Source organism: Hibiscus syriacus, unplaced genomic scaffold (genome assembly GCF_006381635.1).
Source record: "Hibiscus syriacus cultivar Baekdansim isolate YM2019G1 unplaced genomic scaffold, ASM638163v2 tig00007179_pilon, whole genome shotgun sequence".
Taxonomy (NCBI): domain Eukaryota; kingdom Viridiplantae; phylum Streptophyta; class Magnoliopsida; order Malvales; family Malvaceae; genus Hibiscus; species Hibiscus syriacus.
The window spans coordinates 53,924-77,750 of NW_024062128.1; the positions used below are offsets into that span (position 1 = coordinate 53,924).

The following is a 23,827-nucleotide window of genomic DNA, read 5'->3' on the forward strand; positions in this document are numbered from 1 at the left end:
ACCATTCCCTACGAAAGTCATAGCCTGGATTCGTTTTCCAGGACTCCCGGAATACATGTACCAAGAAAAGGTTCCTTATAATATTGGCAAGCTTATCGGGAAGCTTGCTAAGGTTGACTTCCACAATGGCACGAGCAATAGGAGACGTTATGCTCGCATGGCTGTGTACATCGACCTCAAAGCGCCGCTCATTTCACGTGCTGTCATAGATAATATAATCCAAAATGACGAAAACTTACCATCCATCTGTTTTACTTGCGAGATTTGGACATCTCAAGGAACAATGCAACAACAATGGTAATGGTCAATAGAGTAATCCCCAACCAGTGACGAAGCAAGTCCCTACTGTGGCCGCTCCGGTGCAGTTGGAAAATCTTATGTCGAGCCTCCAAGAGCTGACGGGCAAACCATATGGTCCCTGGATGGTTGTGGAGAGGCGGCGCCGTCGTCAAACAGGAAAGGAAGGAAAAAAAATGGAAAGCTCCAGTGCAGACACAGAATCTGGTCCGAGATTGGCTGCACGTTCAGAATCTTCACACAGAAATGGTAAACAGATCACCAATCAGGGAGGTAATACGGGAGGTAAGAATGATGTTTCCTTTTCTAATAAAGAGCCTAAAAATCTGTCTGTTTCCATAGCTAGAGCCTCCAGTGATCAAGGTAGTATTCATTATTCAAGGAAACAAATCTTCTTCCCAAGCGGTTACTAACGGGAAGAAGCAAGCCCCTCATGGTAATTTCCAGGCCCCAAACACGTCCAACGTGTCCAAAGCCATGCAAGACGCGACCCCACTGTCCCCATGCAAATCATGCTGCATGCAAAGGAGACTAGCGTGGAAAGTGCTCCCCAACACATGCAACTTACAAACCCTAATTCCCATAGTTCTAGGGAGCAGATTAATGTTGAGTTTCTTTCTAATTTCAACCCTTTGTTTGATAATTCCTTGGGTCTTGAGGCGCAAATATGGATCCTAAGTTTCATAAGGCGGTTAACTTTTTATTCAAACAACATTCTACTGGTGGAGAAGAGGTGAGGCCCTATCCAGGTATTACCAACCGAAAATCTACAAACTCTAAGGAGAGGGGCTCCCCCTAAGTTATCCGCAATAAGGGGATTAAAATAAGGATTATCCTTCCTAGAACCCCTACAGGGGATGATGGCTAAGGCGGATCATAATTTCCAAGAGCAGGCTTATGGTATGGGCGTTAGCTCCTCTGAATTAAACCCGCCAGGGGATGGTAACCAATAGAGGTATCTATTTCGTTGCTTTTATCTTGGTTTTGCTTATGGATTTTTCCTTATTTTCTTGGAATTGTCAAGGTTGTGGCAGGGTTAAATTCCCGAAAGTGTTTTCAGGAATACATGCAGGATTATAAACTGTGTATGGTCGATCTTTTGGAACCTCGTGTTAACGGTCACAAAGCTGATCATGTTATTGTCAAACTGGGTTTCGCTTTATCTTTCAGGGTTGAAGCAGTCGGGTTCTCTGGGGTAATTTGGGTTCTGTGGAATGACTCTATCTCGGTTGAGATTATCGCGGCCCACCCTCAATTTATTCATGTTTCGGTTAAGAGGGTCTATGCTAATAACCCGGTGTTGATCACTTTGGTTTATGGTAATCCTGATAGAAACAAGCTAACTGCTTTGTGGAGAGATCTTATGAATTTACCAAGGATAACTAAGGTTCTGTGGATTTTAGCGGCGGACTTCAATGTTATTCTCTCAGGGGACGATAAAGCTGGTGGTACCCGGAGAGGTCTTGGCTACCTTCAGTTCCATAATTTTGTTAATCACCACAATCTAATGGATCTTGGGTTCATAGGGCCTCATTTCACCTAGTACCGTGGAGGGGTTTTTGAACGTCTGAATAGCACGCTCGCTAACGAGGAATAGAATTCTCTTGCTCCAAACTTTGTTGTTCATCACTTCCCAGACTTAAGTCCAATCATAGACCTTTGCTTTTTCGTATTCAGGGCAATTGCTACAATAATGATCTGCCCCGCCCTTTTCGGTTTATTACAGGCTCAATTGTCCAGCAGTCCTGGAGTTTCGAGGGAAATATCAATAATTCTATTATGGCTCTCTCGGATGCACTTAAAAAGTGGAACAAAAAAGTTTATGGCCATATCATTCAGAAAAAAAGAAGGCTCAAATCCCAACTCTCCCACATTCAACCTATCATGAATGATAAGTGTAGCGATCAATTACGATGCAAAGAGCTTGATATCCAAACCGAGTTGGAGGAGGTTTTGGATCACGAAGAAATGTTTTGGAAACAAAAGGCAGGGAGTACTTGGATTTTGGAAGTAGACAGAAACACTAAGTATTTTCACAGTCTTGCCCTTAACCGGCGCAATGCTAATCGTATTCAATCTCTCAGAATTAGTAGTGGTGAGTGGTGCACGAATGACCAAGTTCTCCAGACTGAAGCTTCTATTTTTTTTTTTTGAAAACTTGTACAAGTATGACTCTAGGAGCCGTGGCCAGTTTCCTATAAGAGGTGCTTTTCCCAGGCTTTCGACCGGTGATATTGGTATTTTTAATAGTACTGTTACTGATGAGGAGATTAAAAAAGCTCTGTTTGATATGAGTCGGCTCAAGTCCCCGGGGGCCGAAAGACTTCATGCAATGTTCTTTCAAAATCAATGGGTCTCGGTTGGCCCTGAGGTCTGTGTTTGGGTTAAAGGGATTTTCAATGGGAATCGCATCGAGGCTGCTATGAACAAGACTCTTTTAGTCCTTATTCCAAAAGTGAATAATTCGAAGTCTTTTGCTGAGTTCCGTCCCATTAGTCTGTGTATTGTTCTTTACAAGCTTGTCTTGAAGATTATTGCCAATAGATTTAAAGTTGTTTTCCCGAATATCATTGCTTACAACCAAGCTACCTTTATCGTTGGGCGAAGCATAACCGAAAACATCCTTATTGCCTAAGAAGTTGTCCACTCCATGAAAACCAAGAGAAAAGGCAAAGTGTAGTGGATGGATGTTAAGGTGGATCTGGAAAAGGCTTACAACCGTGTGTCCTGAGAGTTTCTCTTTGATTGTTTGATTGATATGGGGTTCCCCGATTTCATTAGACGGGTTATTATGGATGTCGTCTCGTCCTAGACTATCCAAATCCTCTGGAATGGGTCTTTATCTAAGGAATTCAAACCTATCCGAGGGATCTGCCAGGGTTGTACTCTTTCGCCTTATCTGTTTGTGCTTTGCATGGAGATACTGGGTCATAATATTCATTATGCTATGAATGTTGGTTTGTGGGAAGTGATGGTTCTCTCTCGGGGAGGCCCCCCTCTCCCACCTGTTTTTTTATCGATGATCTGTTGCTCTTATGCCAAGCTACCCCTAGACAGGTTAACCTTATGTGTGCTATTCTTGATCAATTTAGTCGATTCTCGGCGCACAAAGTGAGCTCAAATAAGACCAGTCTTTTTCTCTGATAATGTGAGTGATGTTACATCAGCTTCTCTCTGTAATATTATGGGGTTCCAGCTTGCCAAAGATCTCAGGAAGTATCTGGGTATGTCGTTTTTTCATGCTAGAGTGACTAAAAATACCTTCTAATTTATCATTGACAAGATTCGTAATAAATTAAATGGGTGGACGGCCTCCAAATTATCCTTAGTTGGGAGGGTTACCCTCGCCAAGGCTACTTGTCATACCCAATTATTTTATGCAAACTGTGGAGATTCCCCGGGGAGTGTGCGACAAAATTGAACAAATAGCCCGCCGCTTCATTTGGGGTGGTACGAATGATCATCCAAAAATGGCGCCGGTCAACTGGAATTCTTGTTGTCAAACCTCATGGGTCATGCCAATGGTGGGTTGGGGTTTCATCCTCTACGCACTCAAAACACTACTTTTCTACTTAAGTTGGGATATAATCTTGTGATGAACCCGGATTTCCTTTGGCTGAAAGTGCTCCGCTCGAAGTATAAAATCTCGGATCCTATGCCTGAGAGTATCACCACTTCTCGTTGCTCTTATGTATGGAGATCGTTAAGCCGGGTCTGAACCCTGTTCGGGAGAATATGTGCTGGTCTCTCTGTGATGGTCACAAAACGAAGTTTTGGACGGATTCTTGGATTCCCGGTTATGGCCCCCTTTGTGAGAATCTGGCGTTGGATAATATTGTTAATCCTCAAGCTGTTGCTCTTGACTATCTCTTACCTAATGGAGAGTGGGATATTCACTCTCTTCTTCACCATCTTGACGAGGATACTGTTCAGTTGATCACTGTTTTCCCTCCCCCTTACGACGAGGCAGGTGAGGACAAACCTTCCTGGCGTTGGGAAGCGACCGACTCCTGCTCCGTGCGATCGGCGTTCTCTGAGATTCATAAGGTTAATTGTGATGTTCGCAGCTCGGTGTGGAACGTGACTTGGGAGTTTGATGGCCCTCACCGTGTTAGTTGCTTTATTTGGCTGGCCCTCCGTCAACTTCTGATGACTAACAGCAAGCGTAGCCGTAGAGGAATAAGTTCTGATAATCTCTGCCCAGTGTGAGGTAGAGAGGAAGAAACAATAACCCATGTGCTTCGGGACTGTTTCACGGCGTGCACGATCTGGGAGACTTTGGTTCCTGAACATCACAGGGATGTTTTTTTCTCCTTGTCCCTCGTTGACTGGCTTAAATGTAATTTAGCTCACAATTATGTTTTGGACAGGCCGGAGTTTCGCTGGCGTCACTGTTTTGGGATTATGATCTGGAGGTTATGGAAGCAAAAAAACTGTTTCGTTTTTCAGGGTCAAGTAAGGTCCACACAAGAGATTATTCAGTCGACTTTGGCATGGGCTAGAACAATTCACCATCAACCGCAGTCCACCCGGCGTAGCTTGGACCAAAACCGGATCAGGAAGCAATGGAAACCTCCGAATATGGGGGTGCTGAAAGTCAACACGGATGGAGCGGTCTCCCCAGGAACCAACGTTACAGCGGGGGGGAGGGGTCATTCGTGACAGTGAATGGAGGTGGATTCTGGGTTTCACTCGTAATATCGGACGGTGTTCCGTCCTTCACGCTGAACTCTGGGCAATTATGGATGGTCTGTCTCTAACTTGGGTTAATGGAGCTAGAAACGTCGAACTTGAAACTGATAGCTTTGAAGCGGTGGAGGTTCTCAATGGCCAGGCTAACTTGTATGACCCGTTGATCGTTCGCCGTATCCGAGACATTCTGAAGCATCCATGGAGGGTGGTAACTTCGCATGTAAATCGTGGAAGCAATGAGGTCGCTGATGCGCTGGCTCGGCTTGGTCGATCAGGCAGTGCTGGACTTTGTTGTCTTCGAGTGGTTCTTGTTGAAATTCAGCATTGGCTGGATAAAAACAAGAGGGGCATGCAGTTTACTCCCACGTTGTTAGTCTTATCTTGGTACCAAAAAAGAAAAGTCTATTTATATCTTAATCACATGCTATTTAATCACTAATGAATATTTGTGTAAAAAATATTATTTTTTCAATTTAATCTCTTAATTTTATATTTTAATTGAATTTAATAATTCGATTGCAATTCTTTATTAATTATCTTATCAATATTGTGTCCTCAAAATTCATTCTTTAAAAAATAATATAAATATATTATATAATTTTAAATAATATTTAATTTATTAAATATTATAAATCTTTTTTATAAATATGAAAAAACAATACAACTAATAATGCAAAAATGGCTAGGGTTCGTAAAAGTGGGACGTCATAGATTCAACATGTAGGTACAAGGTAGTTTAAAAATGTAAGCTAATTATTCATACCAGAAGCAGTGAACATCTTCACCGGCTGTATCCACCAGAGATGGAAGATCTCAGTCTCCAATATCCGGTACGAATTCCAGTTGGGTTTTTGTTATCTAATTCTTTAAAGCTCTAAACATGTCTGACACGAATGAAGACAACGTCCAAGATAAAACAAGTACTGTCTTGTAGGCGACATTTTAGATCGAAAAACAACAACAAAACCAAAGCCTGCAACCCTGGCTGGGTCTAGCCTGTGATTCATCACCATCATCAACGAATAAAGTTCCTCTGCAAGAACACCATCATCACATCTTTATGTAAATAACCCCAGCACTGCACAACCCTAACGTTGTTTTCTTCATATATTACCTTTCAAGTTATACTTAAATACAATAATATATATATATATATATATATGAACGAATAAAAGAATGTGTCAGACAAGATGGACTCATGAATTTATATAATGAGTGTGAATTTAATAAGTTATATTAAAAATTTTGAGAGTGAAATTAGATCATCAATAGAAAATACAAATAAAATATTTAAACTATAAGAAAAATAAAAAAATTTAAAGAGTGCCGTCGCACCACAAACATTGGATCCATCCATGGTGTCAGAGGAAACTCCTTCACGTGACTTCAAAAGTCGACTACTTTATGGCCAAAACCTTGCAGAAAATTGCCTAGTGAATCTATATGCAAGTCAACTTTGAAACCTAATCGGGTAAGGAACTTAAATGTAAGTAAATTGTGTGTTCATGTCTCGTAGATGAACCCTAATCCAATAGAGGAGAGGGAAAGAGATGGAATAATGGAAATAAGACCTTGAAAATTTTGTTATAAAGTTCACAACATAATATATAAAATAATACAATGATTTATATTTGCCTCACACTAATAATCTTAATTTCCCCGATAACTCAAGCATAAAACTCAGTTTTTTCAGACAATAATTGATGATCTGAGTCATTATTCAAAGCTAGTTAAGAAAAAAAAAATAACAATGAAAAAACTAGTTAATTTTTCAACCATCAAGCCCATGCGATAAGGCCATCAGCAGGATCGCAGCTTCCTTCTCATCCTGTGGGAAAACTCGATGAAAAGTCGAGTTCTTGCTCAATATTACCCTCAAATCCTCGAAACAAAGCTTCTTTCTTCTACCTTGGGACTGGGAACTAAGCTTGCACTTTGTAGTATTCTTTAACTTTGCCACACAACCATTACTTGATCTCTTTGCCTTGTTTTGAACCTTAGTACTCTTCACACTTGTCGTTGTCTCAGCTTCAACAATGGCCCCATTCGATGCTGTGGCTGCCGCAGCCAATGCTCGTCCCGCTTTTCGTTGTCGAATTCCGCAGGCATTGCAAAGAGACTGCAATTTATAATTTTAACTTAGAATAGATTTTATGATAAGGGTGTTGATTAGAAAAGACTAAAGAGTTGAAAAAAATTAAGTATTTATTTATATATATATATAACATATGTACCTTGGGACCTCTAGGACCACTCCTCCAAAGAGGAGTCTTAGTTGTGTTGCAGTCAGTACAAACCCTAATAGGGCTGTTGTTGTTTTTATTATTGTAAGAAGAGTAGCTGGTGTTATCCGGAGATGACGAGAGCTGATTTATCTGAACCTTCAGGTCTTCCAATTTCGTCTCCATCGAGCTTTTCGATAAATCCGACCGCTCCGAACTCATCATCTTCCTCAAAATCCTCATCTTTGAAGGCATCCACTTATATGAACTGTCCTCATGGTGATGATCGTCACTTTCAATCCTTTCTTCGTTTTTCCGTATCGATAACTTGAGCGCACTGTCACCATCTTGTGGAACATGTATCTTAGCCTGAAAATCAAGGAACTTAGATACTTAGACACGCACACACACACAAACATATATATAAAGTTAAGGAAATGATCATAACCCTAAGTGATCGCATCAAAAGATATACCTGATCTTGTTGATATGGAAACTCCTGGGATTCTCTTTGACAAGAATCTGCTTGGTTTTGAACAGTTGGGTTGAAGAAAGTGGGACAAGTAAGAGAGGAGGAAGATGATGAAGAAGAAGGTTGAGATTTCAAGGTAAAAAAGTGGTGCTGTTGGTGCTTATCATCTTCGTTAAGGTCCAAAGAGAAAGGGTAAAGGGAAGAATAGCAATTACTAGAAGTCATGAGGGGCAATAGAGATAGAGAGGAAAATCAAGCGGCGAACAGCAGAGATATTGTTGGTAGTATCGTCCAGTAAAGGTGGAGGATCGATGTTTTGAAGAAGAGATCGAGGAGAAAGGGAGAGAGGAACAAGAGGTTCACGTGATTTCATACATATGACACCATTTTTCAAAGAAGACAAAAGGGAGAAGGAGATGAGCATGGAATGCTTATGCTAATGCTTCTCCATCCTGTTCAGAAATATTTAAAGGAAAAAAAACCCTATCTGCAGCAATTTTCACTCTCCATTTTGATGCCATTTCAGAAACAATCAGATAGAGTTCTTCGTTTCATGGTAGCCACACAAAATAATCATATAATATTTCACTAATTTAAACATATAAAAACAAAAATTTAAACCCCAATTCTGATCTTCGTGATAGCTAGCTAGTACCATATGCATGTTATGAAAAGTGTAGTGCCGACTATATACTATTCACTTCTTTAAAAATAAAAATTGGGTGAAGAGTCGCAGCCAATTACTCTATATAATAGAAAATAAGAATAATCAGACGGACTACGATGAACAATCATACAAAAAGATATAATGAGAGAGTCCGAGAGAGAATCCCTTTTCAACTTTGTGTGGCGTGAATTCTAGGGTTATGATGTTTATATGTAAGTTGACAGATCAAATAAATATAACTATCGAAAAATATATTTGATTCTGACAGATCACATGAGTTCGTTAAGGATAGTATCTAGGGAAAGTAGCAAGCCAGAAGATATGGAATAAGTTAGCAGATATGAAACTCTAGAAGTCTCCATAGGTGAAAAAATGACTGTAGAGGCACGGCTTGCATAGGAAGATTGGAGGTACAACATTTTTGAACGATATATAACTTCAGAAACTCCGAAAATTCTAGAGATTTTATCTCTCGATAGACAAAAAAAAAAGCGAAAATATAACTTTTATAAAATAAAAAAAAATAAAAAAATAGAGGAGGTACAACAATACATAAATTAAAAGGTTTGATCTTAACAAAAATTACATTCTCATCACACACACGCTCATATATATATATATATATATATATATATATATATGCATACATGTGATATACCTCTCCATTCTTCACCAACCTTAGCCTTGCCAAAAACATTGAATGCAGTGTGCAGGCAAGAGGCAAATGCTTCGCCAATTGCCATCGATCTTGCATCTTAGAGTTCTTACATATTATTTCACTACTGACCCTGTCATGTTTCACGTATAGCTCCTTATATAACTCCATTTTTACGTACTTTTTTTTACCTAGAAATGTTCGTTCTTCTTTTCATATATATGAGCAGACAGGAGCTGTCCAGACATCGTTTGAAGGTTTACAATTACCATGGGGAATCTTAACATGTTATATATATAGAAAGAAGAGCCGAGGAAAGAAAGGCACAACACAAGATAAAGAAAGAAAGAAAGAAAGAACTCGTTGCTCCATGAGACAGTACTGAGGATTAGTTTTCCTAACTTAATGCACAGATATTGGATGTTTCTGAAATTTTAACGAATGTGGATCCTCTCCATGATTTTAATTTGGTCAAACTTTATCGTCCTTGGATTATACATAAATCGTTTTTATTCATATTTTAATATGATCAATTTTAATTCAAATTTTTTCAAAATTTAAAATTTCAGACCTTACCTAAATAATATGAGTATATATATATATAAGTATGATATAGGTGTTCACGAGTCAAGCAACATATGCATAATATGTATATTCTCGATCTAGAATGTATATCTCAAATTTCATTCAAATCAATCCGTATTTATAAATGACTAATCTAAATTCATTTTTACTCATCTATTAATCTATATTATTTATTATTATTATTATTATTATTATAAATATTTTTTCTATATTCAGTTTAATATTTAATAAGTCTATACTTTTTATCAAATATATTTTCTCTTCAAAACATATACAGATAAATATATTTCTAATATTTATTTTATAGAGGTATGATTACTTGGTGTATTGTAAAACTTTTAATTTTTATAAGTTTTTTAAATTGATAAGTGAAAATAGATTACAAAGATTAATGGCAGAGAATGAAAAAAATACCAAAAATAAATATTATACATGATTTTATTTTTTTTAATCCCATCCATTAAACTTAGTTAGTGGATCATAATGCTATATTATATAGTTTTATAATTTTATTTTTATGTAGTATATAAATGTGATATGATTCACTTGCACCATGTATAAATAGTTTTACACGAAAATGTAGTCATTAGATAAATTTAATTTGATGATTGAGATTAGAAACAAAATTATCGATTAATATTATATTTTTTCTCTTTTATTTTTCATGAAAAATAAATAATTTTTCTTTAATTTTAATTATATATTTAGATTCATTCGATTACTATATTTTCGTGTAAACTATGAGTTTTACAAGTGTAAGTAAATCCTACACCCAGGGGCGGACCCAGGGGGGTTGCCAGGGTTAGCACGGGCAACCCCTCAAATTGTGAGGAACATTGATCAAATGTTATTATTTTAGTATTTTTATATATATATTTTGTGATTTTTAGGTAGAATCTCTATATTTCAGTTAAATTCTTATAGAAAAAAATTATACAATAAAATTGTCTACTTAGTGTTATTATTATTATTTTTTAATTAATACAAGTGTCACCTTTAATATTGTGCAACCCCTAAAAAAATTTATAAGAATTTTTTTGTGCAACCCCTGAATTTTTGTCCTGGGTCCGCCCCTGCCTACACCTATAATAAAGTGATATAAAATTGGTTACTAGTTAGATTAGGATAATTATTAATTATATGAATAAGGGGTGACTATTACTTTTATTAACTTATAACTATACGTATGCATATATGTTTGAATTAGGGGTGTACAAATTCGGGTACCAGGAACATCTAGGTCAGTTATTTCTCGGCCCGTATCCCGACCCGGATGTTGCGGGTATCCGTTTTTTTTTCATTTTCAAATTATTAATTAAAAAAATATATACACAAATTTAAATGTTCGAACTTCGAATTACATACTCCAACATCCGAACATAAAATTTAAAAGTTCGACATACAAAATCTAATAATTCATAATATAAATAATCTATTATATTATATCATATCATATCATAGCATACCATATCATATCATATCAATCATTTCATATCATATTATATCATATATATAATAAAAAAATAAAAACTAACCGGGTACTCACAATTTTGTGACAAGGGCCCGACTTTAAAATAAAATTAACCGGTTTTTAATATTAGGGTAAGCAGGTCTTGTCAACCGAGTCGAGTATTTTTACACACCCTGAGTTTGAATTAAAAAAATAAATATGTTTCTTTATTTTATTGCAGGTCCATACATAAAAAATCAGACTCTAAACAAATACCCAAACAGCTGGCCCAAAGATTGCAGCCCACGAGCCTAGCAGCTAGAGTTAGGAGGCGCCATCGTTGCCTCTCTGTTGTCCGATCTAACGACATCTAACGACGCAGATGCTTCCAACGTTGATCGGTTCACTTTTATTGCATGTTAGCTCTTGTAGACCACAGTTTTGATTTAGCCATAGTTTTCATTTGTGAATCATGGACTGTAGTTCACTTTTATTTTAATTTATTTACTTCATTTTATTTAAATGTCAAGGTTTCTGTTTTATTATATTTGTGACATCCATTTTCTCTAAAAATCATTACTTATTAAATTTGTAAAATACACGTATGTTCGATACTAATATTCATCCTTTTTTTACTCGTATGCTTTCGAGAACACTTTGTCGTAGAATGGACGTGAAAAACACAACGTTATAGACGTAGTGCGATTCAAGACGACATTCGAACTTTCCGGAAAATGAATTTGAAATAAATCGAGTTTATTTTATTAAAAAATAATAATTGATCCATTTTTATATTTTTTATTTTCAATTTAAATAAATGACAATGCATGTTTTAAATAGTTTGTTGTGTTATTCATTTTTAAATATTCAATTAATATTCGATTGGCGATTTTCGTGATAACATCGAGGAGGGACATTTGTCGTATAGAGGAGAATTAGGTGGGATAGCCTTCCCATTGGAGGATGTGTGAATCCTATGATTTCTTCTCAAATTAAGGAATGCTCCTTAATAAATAATTGGTGATAAATTAACCGATATTCAATAAAAGGATCTTACTTTAATTTTCAATGCGAATCCACAACTTCCACCTTTACAACAAGGTATAAGTGACTAGGTACCAGTTTTAGGCGCTATGAGGGTGATTATATCATTCCCCACGTGTAATCGACTCTCGAATCTTTAAAAATAAATTTTTGGCAAACACAATTGTCTTTTAAACGATTTTTCTCAAAATTATATTAAAAACGTTTTAGGTATTCGACTCACCTAACACAAAGGTCGATGACGACTTCAAATCAACTTAATCAAATTAAATAAAAAATTTAAAATTTTCCCAAATAAGTCGTAAATAAAGGTTTTCGTTTAAAATCGAAACCTCATCGCTTTCTAAAACGTTACAACATGTATAGTAATATATTTAAAATATTTTGTAGATAGTAAAGCATTATATTGATAATTATGGAATTAAAAATGGTATATAATTTATACGATGAAGAAGGCAGCTACGTTGGCAGGTTGTTAATCACTCCTATAACAAGTGGTTTTAGAGGTTAAAGGATGTGGGGATGGCGACGCTCGTGAATTTGTGTCAGTGATGGGAAGGTATGTCCAAACACCGGTTGTTATCAGACGACCTACGACGGCCCCATCCATCCACCGGGGCCTTATAACGACTGTTTCACACCCCATAGGCCCCGCCCCCATCCCTTTCTATACATTAACCTATGCTGCTTGCAAATTTAATGGGGTAACCGAACCCTAGTTTGTATCTCATCCGGGTGGTGAACTTATATCTTCTTTGCATACGGGGATCGACCCAAGGGTACTCAGATTATGGTCATATTTCTTAAAATTTTTAATTTATTGTTTTAGTATTTATTTTGTATTTTTCATTAATTATTTACTTTAATATCTTTGAAATTTTTATAATTCCACGCCTTTTAAATTTATGATATTACTCTTTAAGTTCGCATCTTCTCACATAAAATTATACTTTTGTCAATATATATGGGTAAACTCCATATTTAATATCCTAACTATCATTTTTTGTTCCGTTTTGGTCACCCGATTATTTTTTTATTTCAAAATCATACATACCTTTATCTATCATTTCAAATCATACATACCTTATTAATGTTCAGTTTGGTCACTCACCATTAAAAATCAATGGTGATGTTGACGTGTCACCATAAGATAATGTCAAGTCTTAATTGATTTTTTTAAATACCACATTAATAGTTCTATTACTTTATTAATGACGAGTGACCTAAATGAAAGCAAAACATAACGTTAAGTATGTTTTTTTTTTAAAAAGGTTGGGTTACCAAAACAAAAAAAATGATAATTAGGTCCTAAACATGTAATTTACCCATATATATATCTATATTTGTATTTGTATTGGTTTCAATATATTAATGTTATAAAGATTTTGAGATACTTATATATTGATCAAAATAGTTAGAAGTGTTAACGATTTGAATTGACTAATAAAGTATAAAAGTAGAGAAATCAAATAAAGTGAAATTAAAATATAAGGGCTAAAATTCAAAAGTAAACATTAGTAGAAGGACCAAAACCTTATTCGACCCGTATACATAGTTTGTTTTCTCCACACCTTTGTTGGACTAATATCCAATGGGCAAAAGAGGCTACGAACCAGAAAATTGGCCCATTACAGAGCTACACGCACTGTATCCAATTAATGTATTGGGCCAAATTCAAAGTCAGCAGCCCACTATGAGATAACAAAGTTCATATTTTATCATTAGTTTGTTTTTTTTTAACTATGGCATAATGCAAACAAATATTCTTAACGTTTGATAATATTGTCAAATTTTCTCATGTTATTTTTTTGAAATATTTGACCCCCAAACGTTTCATTATGGGTCAAAAATAAATTTCATTGGATGAAAACCGTTAATCAACTAACGGTCAACTCATGGTGCTGATCAAGTAAGAACATGTGGACCCAGATGCTAATGTGGCATGTCCAGGTCATGATAGATGACGAAGTGGCATTGCCACATCATATTTTTAAATAAAAATTTAAAATATTATTCTTAATGTTTATATATTTTTTGTCCAATGAGATAATGACACATGTCAACACCATAATGATTTAAATTTAAACCAAGCAAAACATGTTTTTGTGGGGAGTTAAACCTGAGCCAAATGCTTGGAACCCATCACCTAACCACCAAGCCAAATATTTTATTTGTTTATCTTTTACATTACAAAATATTTAACATATATGTTATGTCTTTCACACATTTTATCAAACACATTCTTTATCCCTCTTGACATGAAATTTCTTCTCCTCTTAACTACGTGATTTTACACATAAATAAATAATTAACACAAAGATTTAAGCTATTAAACTGGAAGGCAGTGACACAATTCATTGACCAGATACGGTAATGATTCATGCAAGCAACCGTTGGGCTGATGTAATTTGGTCTGATCAACTTGTTTCAGCTAACTATGTCAAATAAACCCACAACTATGAGCTTTGTGTGATCTAGCAGTATATAAAACTTTGGTTCTGAATTTTAATGTCAAGGTGCCGGTAATTAAATTGTTTTTGTAGAAGTGTATAATTGAAAATGCAAGTTTGAAATACATAAGGAGTATCTTGCTTATACAATAATGCATCAGGAATCAAAATGGGAATCAAAGGGTTGATATTGCTTCCAAGGCGTTTCCTTCTTAGCCTCTTCCTAACATACTCCGTCTTCTGCGCATCACCCCACTGAGCTTCATCCACTCCCTTGGCCAGAATCAACGGTGGGGGCTGAGTGTAAGGGCACTTGGACCTCCAGGAAGTTTCGGGAAGACCCAATCTTGAGGAAAAGAGATAATCCCCATTGGAGGTGGAGGGAAGGCATGTGAGTTGGGTTTATTGCACAGAATTGGAGGTAAATCCCAGTTGAGGAAGCATGGGATTTGTGTGGAGATGAAGAGCTGAGATTGGAGAGGTGGTGAGATTGTGGGGCTTGTCAGGATGTGGGCTAAATCATGGAGCTTTTGCTCCAATGTCGACTCTTCCATCTTTGATGATGGAAATGGGCAACGGGTAATGGGTTAGGTTAACACTTGGGAAGGTGACAAATTTGAAGGGCTTTTAGCAAGACCTTAGTTAAGGAATCGTCTTATCGCCACTTATTTTGAATCCATTTCTCGATGCCTGACCACAGAGAGAGCGAATGAATTCACGTCACTATTTTATGGAGCCAGAAATTGTAAATATTTTGTAATGGAAGAGATTAACAAATGAAAGATTTAGTTTGGTGGTTAGGTAAGGGATTCCATTTGGCTCATATTTAACTCCCACATAAGCATGTTTTGTTTGATTTAAATTTAAATCAATATTTTATTGATACATGTTATTATCTCATTAGAAAAAAATATTAAATAAAAATATATAAATATTAAAAATAATATTTTAATTTTTATTTAAAAATATGACGTGACAATGACACTTCATCATCTATTATGATCTGGACACACCACATCAACATCTGAGTCCACGTGTTCTTGTTTAGTTAATACCATGCCGTGACCGTTAACTAACTGTTTCTATCCAACGAAGATATTTTTTGACTCATAATAAAATGTTTAAGGGTTAAATATTTTAAAAAAAGTAATACGGATAAATTTAATAATACTTTTTAAAGTATTTATTTACGTATTAATAGTTATTTTGACGTTTGTGGTGTGCATGAACATGTAAGCACTGAATATGCAGGAAAATCAGAAAGCAGCGGTTTTCAGTGACACAGTCTGACTCTACCAATAAGAGCAAAAAGAGAAACTTTGTTACAACTACTTTCAAAGTCATCTTTGAATTTATTACTGCAGCAGTAAGCTTTAAAGTTTGCTACCGGCTTTATGATAATATCCCAAGCTAGGGCTAACTGTTATATCATCGACTGGCCAGAGATTTGACGGTGAAAGCCATTGATGAAAGCGTGAATCAAGCAAGCAGGCGCAATGTTGACTGTTGACCCTTTTATGAGCCAAACATGTCAACCCTACTTTGGTTAGTGTAGAAATATCCACCGATAAAGACAAGGATCAGTCTCGAATTAATCAATCACTTTTTACTTAAACATCACGTAACTCGTGCTTTCAACAAATCAAATATTAACGCACCATTATGCCATTTTCACACCGTATCAGCTGATTCGGTAATCTCATTCTTATCATATCATACAATAATATACTGCCCTATGCAAATGTAATCCTTAGTTCTCTTAACTTCTTTTTTTAAAAAAAATATTTTTATTTTTAAGATAATATATAATTCGAATATTTTTATAATTATTTATAACATACAAATATCTAATTGATTAAACCTAAGTACTAATTTAATATTTTAAAATCTAATATACTTTGATTTATATATGATTAAGATATCGGAATAATATAATTATATAAAAGAAAACTTTCCACTATTAACAAAATGGTCATAACTGTTCACGTTTACTCACAGATTTCAAGGACACTCCTCCCCTAGAAACTTCGCCAGCTGCTCTTCGTCCCATTCCCATTGCGAATCCAGCATCGACCCACGCACCTCTTCCTCGTACGCGCCTCCGTCCTCCTCCGCTTCCAACCACTCTCTGATCCCATCCAAACCACTCCCAGCTTTCGCATTCGCGTTCAAAATCCCACCCATGTCGACGCTCGCCATCACGCTGGACTCCGATTCCGAGAACGACGACCCGCAGCTCTCTTCGTTGCCGTTGATGGTGATGTACGAAGACGACGACTGAAAAATCAACGCCGTCGAATACGGGTTGTCGCTGAACTTAACCCTCGTCCCGTACGACGTCGGAGAAGACGTGTATGAAGACGCTGAAACGGTCGCTTCCGCTGAGTCGTCCAGAAGCTTCAACAACTCGCTCATCGACTCAGTCTCGCACTCACTACTTTCATCGTTCAGCTCAGTTGTTCCCGCCTCTCTCTTCCGTTTGAGCGCCGGAGACTCTTCGCCGGTTTCCTCCATGGAAATAATAGTCCCGTTCAAAGAGAAGAGGAAAGATGAAAAGCGAGAAGACCTTAGGGTATTTTAAGCAACGACGTAAAGAGGAAGGCTACGGAAATTTGATTTTGATGCAATGACCGATGCATTTAATGCCAGACGTCAGATTCGATGATCTTTTTTAAAATGACATGGCGGGCAAAAAGTGAGCGCCACGTGGAAGATTTCGGCTTACGTGGCAACCATGGCTTTGCGGGGAAAATGGCGGGAAATAGACCGGGGAAAGGATTACACACATGTCAGTGCTTTTGGTCACAAAACACCATGGATTTTATAATTCGAAAAGGTTTAATTATGCTTACCGTCCTTCTACTCTATGATTTTTTTCATTTAATGCCTTCTCTTTTAGTTCCTTTAATTGTTTGATTTAAAATGTAAAATTCTATTGACAACACTGAGTTTCGGTACATTTGAATATCTAGAATTTAAATTCAAAATCTAATTGATAATATATATTAAATAGAATAAAAAAGGTCTTGAAAATTACAGAAAAAAAGAAATAATATATATTTTTAAAATCATTAGAATTAGTTTGATAGAAGAAATGAAAGTTAAGTGAATGAATTAATAAAATATTTATAAAATGACAAGTACATTTTTTATCATAATACAAAAGTAAAACAAACATTAAGCCTAATATGTAATATAGTATACGCCTTCTTATATATATGTTGTATGCAATGATAAGACATGTTATATCCTAAAAAACATCAATAATCAAACTTTAGATATCATATTACTAGAAGAACAATCTCTAACACTACCGCAATTTATGATCATGATATAACAGAAGGGACCAAAACTAAAATAAGACCTTTTTGTTTTAGATGTGTAAAACGTGGAAACATCGGTCTTAACAGAGAACCAAAAGAACATCGGCTACACTTTCTTTTTTTCCTTCTTTTTTCATGATAAAATAAGGCCAAAACACATAATCCATGTTCAATGCTTTAATTTCAAAACAGTAGAAGGAAAAAAAGAGAAGGGAAAAAAAAATGTTGGCACTTGGCATCATAATTCATGACTGTGACATGCAATGCAACCATGGTGGATTGGAAATAAAGAAAAATAAAGTTTTGGGACCCCATCTTAGAATTCAATGGTTCATCGAGTTCAACAATGTTATGATCAGTGTCCAGCTGCATCAATATCAAAGTTACAACCATGTCTAAATGCATCAATGTCTCAAAATCCACAATGGCACCTACAAAAGCATCTCAACCCCATTTCTTTCGGACTACTACAGAGATTTTTTACGAGTCAATCTGGAAAGATTCGGGCCTTCGTCCTTCTGATCGATCTCGTCACTCATGGTTTGCCAGCGCATGAAATGACATGGGACTTGAATTTCTCGAGCTCTGCCAAAACCTCTTCCTCTGGTCTGTAGATCAGATCACTCATGCGCCATATCTGCATATCATCATTTAGCTTATATATAATTGTAATTTTATGCATTTGCTTCGACTTTATTGAGACAAAACAAAGAGTTTGAAGGAGAGAAGAGAATCGAACGATTCATGGGTAAATCAGGGCGTGGAAGCCGAGATGTGAATGAAAGCTATTCCAAAAGATGAGTCGCAACAAACCAGAGTAACTTCATAAATCATAACCAAAAGTGAAGGAATGTCATTACAAGTAGCATGTACTTGCAATCCCCTTTGATTATGTAAGTAACATGTTCTGCAATCTATAATATGCAAGGTAATGGCTCTTGCACATTGCTCTACACTAGCAATACCTTCACTCTTACCGTGCTCATTTAAATCGACTTTAGAAAAACAAATTGTATTTTCTAACACTTAAAAGCTAGACTGGAAACTAGTAATTATACCTGTAATGTCCCTCCTCCACCGGTGGTGTCACAGTCATCAGAAACACTAACAATGGTCCACGGATCAGATGCATTCCAATGGAAGTCAACAATTTTGTCCCTGAAAAAAAGTCGAGAGATTGAGAAGGTTTGCAAACAAATCAGGTAGAATGAAACGCAAATATCATTGAGGAAACCAGTTTAATGGTGCGAGTTTTAAATGCATAGAGATAGCACAAGAAGAAGAAAACAAAGGAAAAGAAAACAGATGAAAGAATGCGAAACATGAATAAAGATGAAGCAGAGATCGCGAACTTCATAAAAGAGTCCCAATTCATGATATGCATATTGGAAACAGTTGCAAACCTGTGGCCGGCATGCTGGAAAAAGAGTCCTGCAGGAGTACCAGGAGATTTTGAAGGTCGATCCACCTTTTTGCCAACCTGCAATAGAGATGAGCAACGAGCAAGTAAAATCAACCTCGATATCAATGTCAAGTATATGGCTATTACAACCCCGATAAGCAATATATCCGAACCGAACTTTGGAGGCAAAGTCTTTATCTATGTTTTACATGAAATATAAAAAACAAAAGTCAAACTTGAGGGAAAAAGAAGAAAAGGACACTGAAGATGGAGAACTTGGCAATCTTAGAAAGATATGAACCGTAATTATCAATTCATGAAAACCGAATGAGAGTTCAGTTTCCTAAAATTGACTACAGAAATCGAAAAACATTTCCTTGCAGAAATTATTCATGCAAATTGTAAAAATGGGCGGGCAGCACTAAAATACTAGAGTTCGACATAAATGCATGGCCATGTGTGTTATCTGTGTTAAGCATACGAGCATATCACGTATTAAAAGGCAATTAACTGAAGAATGTTCAAGCAGTCACACCTTGTCAGTGTCCCAAATGTTTAAGAGACCATCCTCAGCAGAACTACCGAATACAGATGACTTGTCTGGAGACCACTGGACCATGAGAATTATAAATTTTGGTAAGAATGGATACATGATAAAACACTAATAATCACATTTGTAGTAAAAAGGAAGCAAAGCATAAGAAATTAATGGGTTCTTTTCAGACCTGAACGCATAGAACAGCAGCTTTATGACCCTCAAACTTATAAATTGGTGATCCAACTCCATTAGAAGCGAGATTTCTTCTATCGAACAAACGAACAGTATTATCGGCGGACCTGAGAGATCAACAAAAGAAGACAAATGATGTTCCGTCCTTTACCCATCAATATCATTGCAAAACATGCTAAGTGCATGTCAGACTTCGATGCCAAAGGAAATTGCAAAACTTAAAGAAACATGGATGGAGATATACCCAGTCAGGATAAGATTATCATCATGGCGGTTCCAATCAACACAATGAAGATCAGCATCATGTGCCTTTTCAACCTGTCAACAAGAAGCCAACAATCTACCTTATCATCCAAATTCAAAATTACATTCATAAAGATAATAACAAGATCAAAACAGAAAACATGAGGAATATTGTTGATTCACCAACAGGAATTCATAAGCTGGGAAAAAGCTAAATGGTTGGATTCTGATATCAAATCACATCCACTTCAAAGTGAGTTAAAACAGACAATGGTCAAGAGAAAGAAGCTCCTAATAGAAGGAACAGGGAGATATAACTAAGAATAAGAACAGCAGTCAAACTTTCAACTAGTTTGTGTAAATGAGAAGTCACATCGCTTTCCAGCCCCATCGACATAAAAGGGGAAAAAATGCTGGTACAATAATGATGCTACCTAGTTAACTGGTTCATATCATACCATCCTATGTACTATAAAGTATAAACTATAAACCATTTTACAAATGTTGATCAACAGATAAGATGGGGCTACACTATTCAGCGGGGGGGGGGGGGGAATCTGCAGAAGTTATTATTATCAAAACTATAAACTAATAAGAAATACCTTGACAGCGGGGCTAGAGCCAACTCGTGCATCCCATAATATGAGGCAGGAATCATCACCTACGCTACAAAACTCCTGCTCACTACAGCATATATAAAAATTGTCAGAAATTAGATACCATAGAAAGTAAAATTAAAAAGCAAGTACAACCGTGGAAGTGAAACCAATGATAAAGCCATTTGAGTGAATTCATCTTTGTATGAAGATTTCAAGAATTGAACTCGAGAAGAAATACAATAAAGAATTAAGTCCATTTATATTTTTATTAAAGAGAAAGCAGCTACCTGGATGGAGAGAATGCAACATCTTCAACTGTATCCTCATGCCCACAGAAGGTACCACGAGGACCTACAGAAGGCCCATCAGCAGCTTTATCATTACCTTCCCCGGGCTTGTTCTGTTTGATGATCGATCCACCAGATATGTGGTCTTGGATGCTCCACAAAACCACTAATTTGTCCTTCCCTGTCATAAAAGTCCTCTGATTAAGAAGAAAAGCTCATCATATGCATGAAATTCAGTTCTGTTGACCCAATTTTAAAAATGAAAAAGTAATACCCATAGGTCTTGGAACAAGTATCTACCACGTCAAAGTTAAGTTATGCACTAGAACAGAGTAAAACATAGTCCAATCTGCCACTTCTGAATTAGATGAAGCAATTTCAAACATATGATACATTATATGTGGAAAAAGAACATTCAACTCCCAAATTGAATATTTTAACATGATTAACACTCTGTGTAATAGGAAGAAAATGAAGTCACAATGTCTCATATGATCATATCAAAGAGATAAGATCACGATTTCCAGGAAGATTTCAGTACAAAACATATCAACAAAACCAACAATTCCAAACAAATATACAGTTAATTGAACTATGAAATTTCCGAACCTCCAGATATGACATAGGGTTCAGTGGGACACATTGCAAGAGCAAATTCAGCATTATCTTGATGTCCAGTCAAAATCTGTCAAAAAGGAAGAAAAAAAGGTTTTCAATGAAAAACGGTTCCATCAACACCCCCTCCTCAGGGCTCAGAGAATATATACATACACACTAGAACAGAGATGGCTTTTACTATTACTATACATATAAATAAAGATACCAAATCAGGGCGAGAATGTGTGGCTCCAAGGACAGCATGACGGTTGGGTTGAGCTTCAACATCCCAAATAAGAACCTAGATTTAAGCAAGTCAAATACCAGGTGGACTTGTAACGTCTTCATAGAAAGAAAACGTGACAGGAATATCGATTTCATATAATTTAACAAAACAGAAATAACAAGAGTCTTACATCTGGACTATCAGTGTGTAGCAATAATCTTAGAGTTTAGTGGAAGTTCTCGGATTCTGTTCACCTGCAAGATAGTATTTAGCGGTCACAATATATAACTACCAAATGAAAAACAAAGAGGAAATGATAATTAAATTATACTGCTATATAAGCAAAACAGGTAGTTAAGTAAGCAGAATATCTATTTCCGAAGATGTCATTCGTCAGAAGCAAAGACTATATTTCAATTTCCATCTTCCAAGGAAGAATCAATTGTCAAATCAAAATATCATTTATTTTACATGGTTGAGTTCCATCTTGAAAGCAAACACATTTTTTTAAGAATGTGCAAGATTCATACCTCTCCAGGATGTATGAGGGTCTTGTACTTCTTTACAAATGGTGAGCGTGCTTCCTCGTTAAACTGAAAAATAGAAAGCTGCATGCATCAGTATTGAATTGCACAAAGGAAAAAAGATCTAATGAAAATTAGTTACCACTAACCTGAGATATGTGTTCAGCAGCAGCAACCCTAGGTTTGACAACTTCACAATTCGCAATCACAAGAGTATTCGGAACACTACCATCCGTCTGGTGTTATATTATAAGACAATAACCACGGAAAAAGATGTCAAAATAGACAATAAAAACATTTTTTCCACAGAAAAATAATGTTGAGTAAAATGAAACGTCATGCATGAATTAGGACTCCAGAAGAGAGATTTTTTTATGTAAAACTGAAACATCAAGCACCAACACAAAAATGAAACAAGGAGGTTCTTCTACTCAGTTTGCAATTTATGCCCAGTCAGTTAAGGCTTTCAAAAAAAAACTCCCTAAGAGGGAAATAACTTGCCTGCTCAGAGAGGTAGAGACGCTGTCGATTCTTGTAAGCAGCTTGCTCAAGCTGTGGACCCCAGCTGCTCAAAACCAAATTAAACTATCATCAAGAATTTTACATAACACAATTAAACCCTAAAATTTAAAGGAATGTCTTTCAGCAACAATAGCCAAAAAAATCCACAATCTTAGAAAGGTAACCGAGTTTTACCGGCAAGAGAGAGAAGGCCAAACGAGATTGTGATTAGCAAGCCAGTCATAGAGAACAGGGACCAAAGACTTCCATTGAGTGTACTTCTCATCAACGCTCGGTTGCTGGGATTTCTTTCCTTCTTTCGTTTTACCCGCACTTTGTTGCTGTTGTTCTTTCTCGTCCTTTGGCTTTGGTTTTCGGCCTCTCTTCTTGGGTCCTTGTTGCTGTTGGTGCTGGGGAGACTCCATTTTTGAGATGGTGAGTGTTTGATGATGCTTTTAAATCAAACAGAAGAGAAAAACAAACACTGGTTTCCGGGCACCCGAGACAAGACCCTACTGACACTGTATTGGGGTGAATGGGGGAAATATGGTAAAAATGGTGTTTGTTTTCCCTGATGTGCTACGCCCTTTAAAAGTGGAGTGATGTACACGCGGCAAGTTCGAAGGCTCTTTCAATCACGTTGAGTTATTAATGTATTTGAGTGATGATTTAGTTAGGGACGTAAACTACACATTTACATTTGTAAATTACTTTATTTAAATTTTTAAAAAATTAAAATTTAATAGTTATCAAGTCGAGTTATTAAACTCGTATAATATTCGATTCAGATTATTTGTGAGTTTAATCAAACCTTTTTAAAAAAATTAATTACACTCCTCTAAAACTTTATACCAATATTCA

The 23,827-nt window shown here is 36.3% G+C and overlaps 2 protein-coding genes and 1 pseudogene across 2 annotated transcripts; all 3 read right to left on the reverse strand.

Annotated features, from left to right (window-relative positions):
* Positions 1 to 6,637: 6,637 nt before the first annotated feature.
* Positions 6,638 to 8,104, reverse strand: LOC120201313 (GATA transcription factor 21-like). Its single transcript, XM_039201947.1, has 3 exons — positions 7,687 to 8,104; positions 7,224 to 7,580; positions 6,638 to 7,108 (listed from the first exon to the last, which is right to left on the reverse strand). Exons 1-3 carry the CDS (start codon positions 7,906 to 7,908, stop codon positions 6,761 to 6,763), a joined length of 927 nt encoding a protein of 308 aa, XP_039057878.1. The 5' UTR covers positions 7,909 to 8,104; the 3' UTR covers positions 6,638 to 6,760.
* An 8,431-nt stretch (positions 8,105 to 16,535) lies between these two features.
* LOC120201290 lies at positions 16,536 to 17,048 on the reverse strand. Its single transcript, XM_039201930.1, has one exon. The coding sequence runs from the start codon at positions 17,046 to 17,048 to the stop codon at positions 16,536 to 16,538; it is 513 nt and encodes a 170-aa protein (XP_039057861.1).
* Positions 17,049 to 18,163: 1,115 nt separating this feature from the next.
* Positions 18,164 to 23,488, reverse strand: LOC120201328 (annotated as a pseudogene).
* Between the last annotated feature and the right edge of the window lie 339 nt (positions 23,489 to 23,827).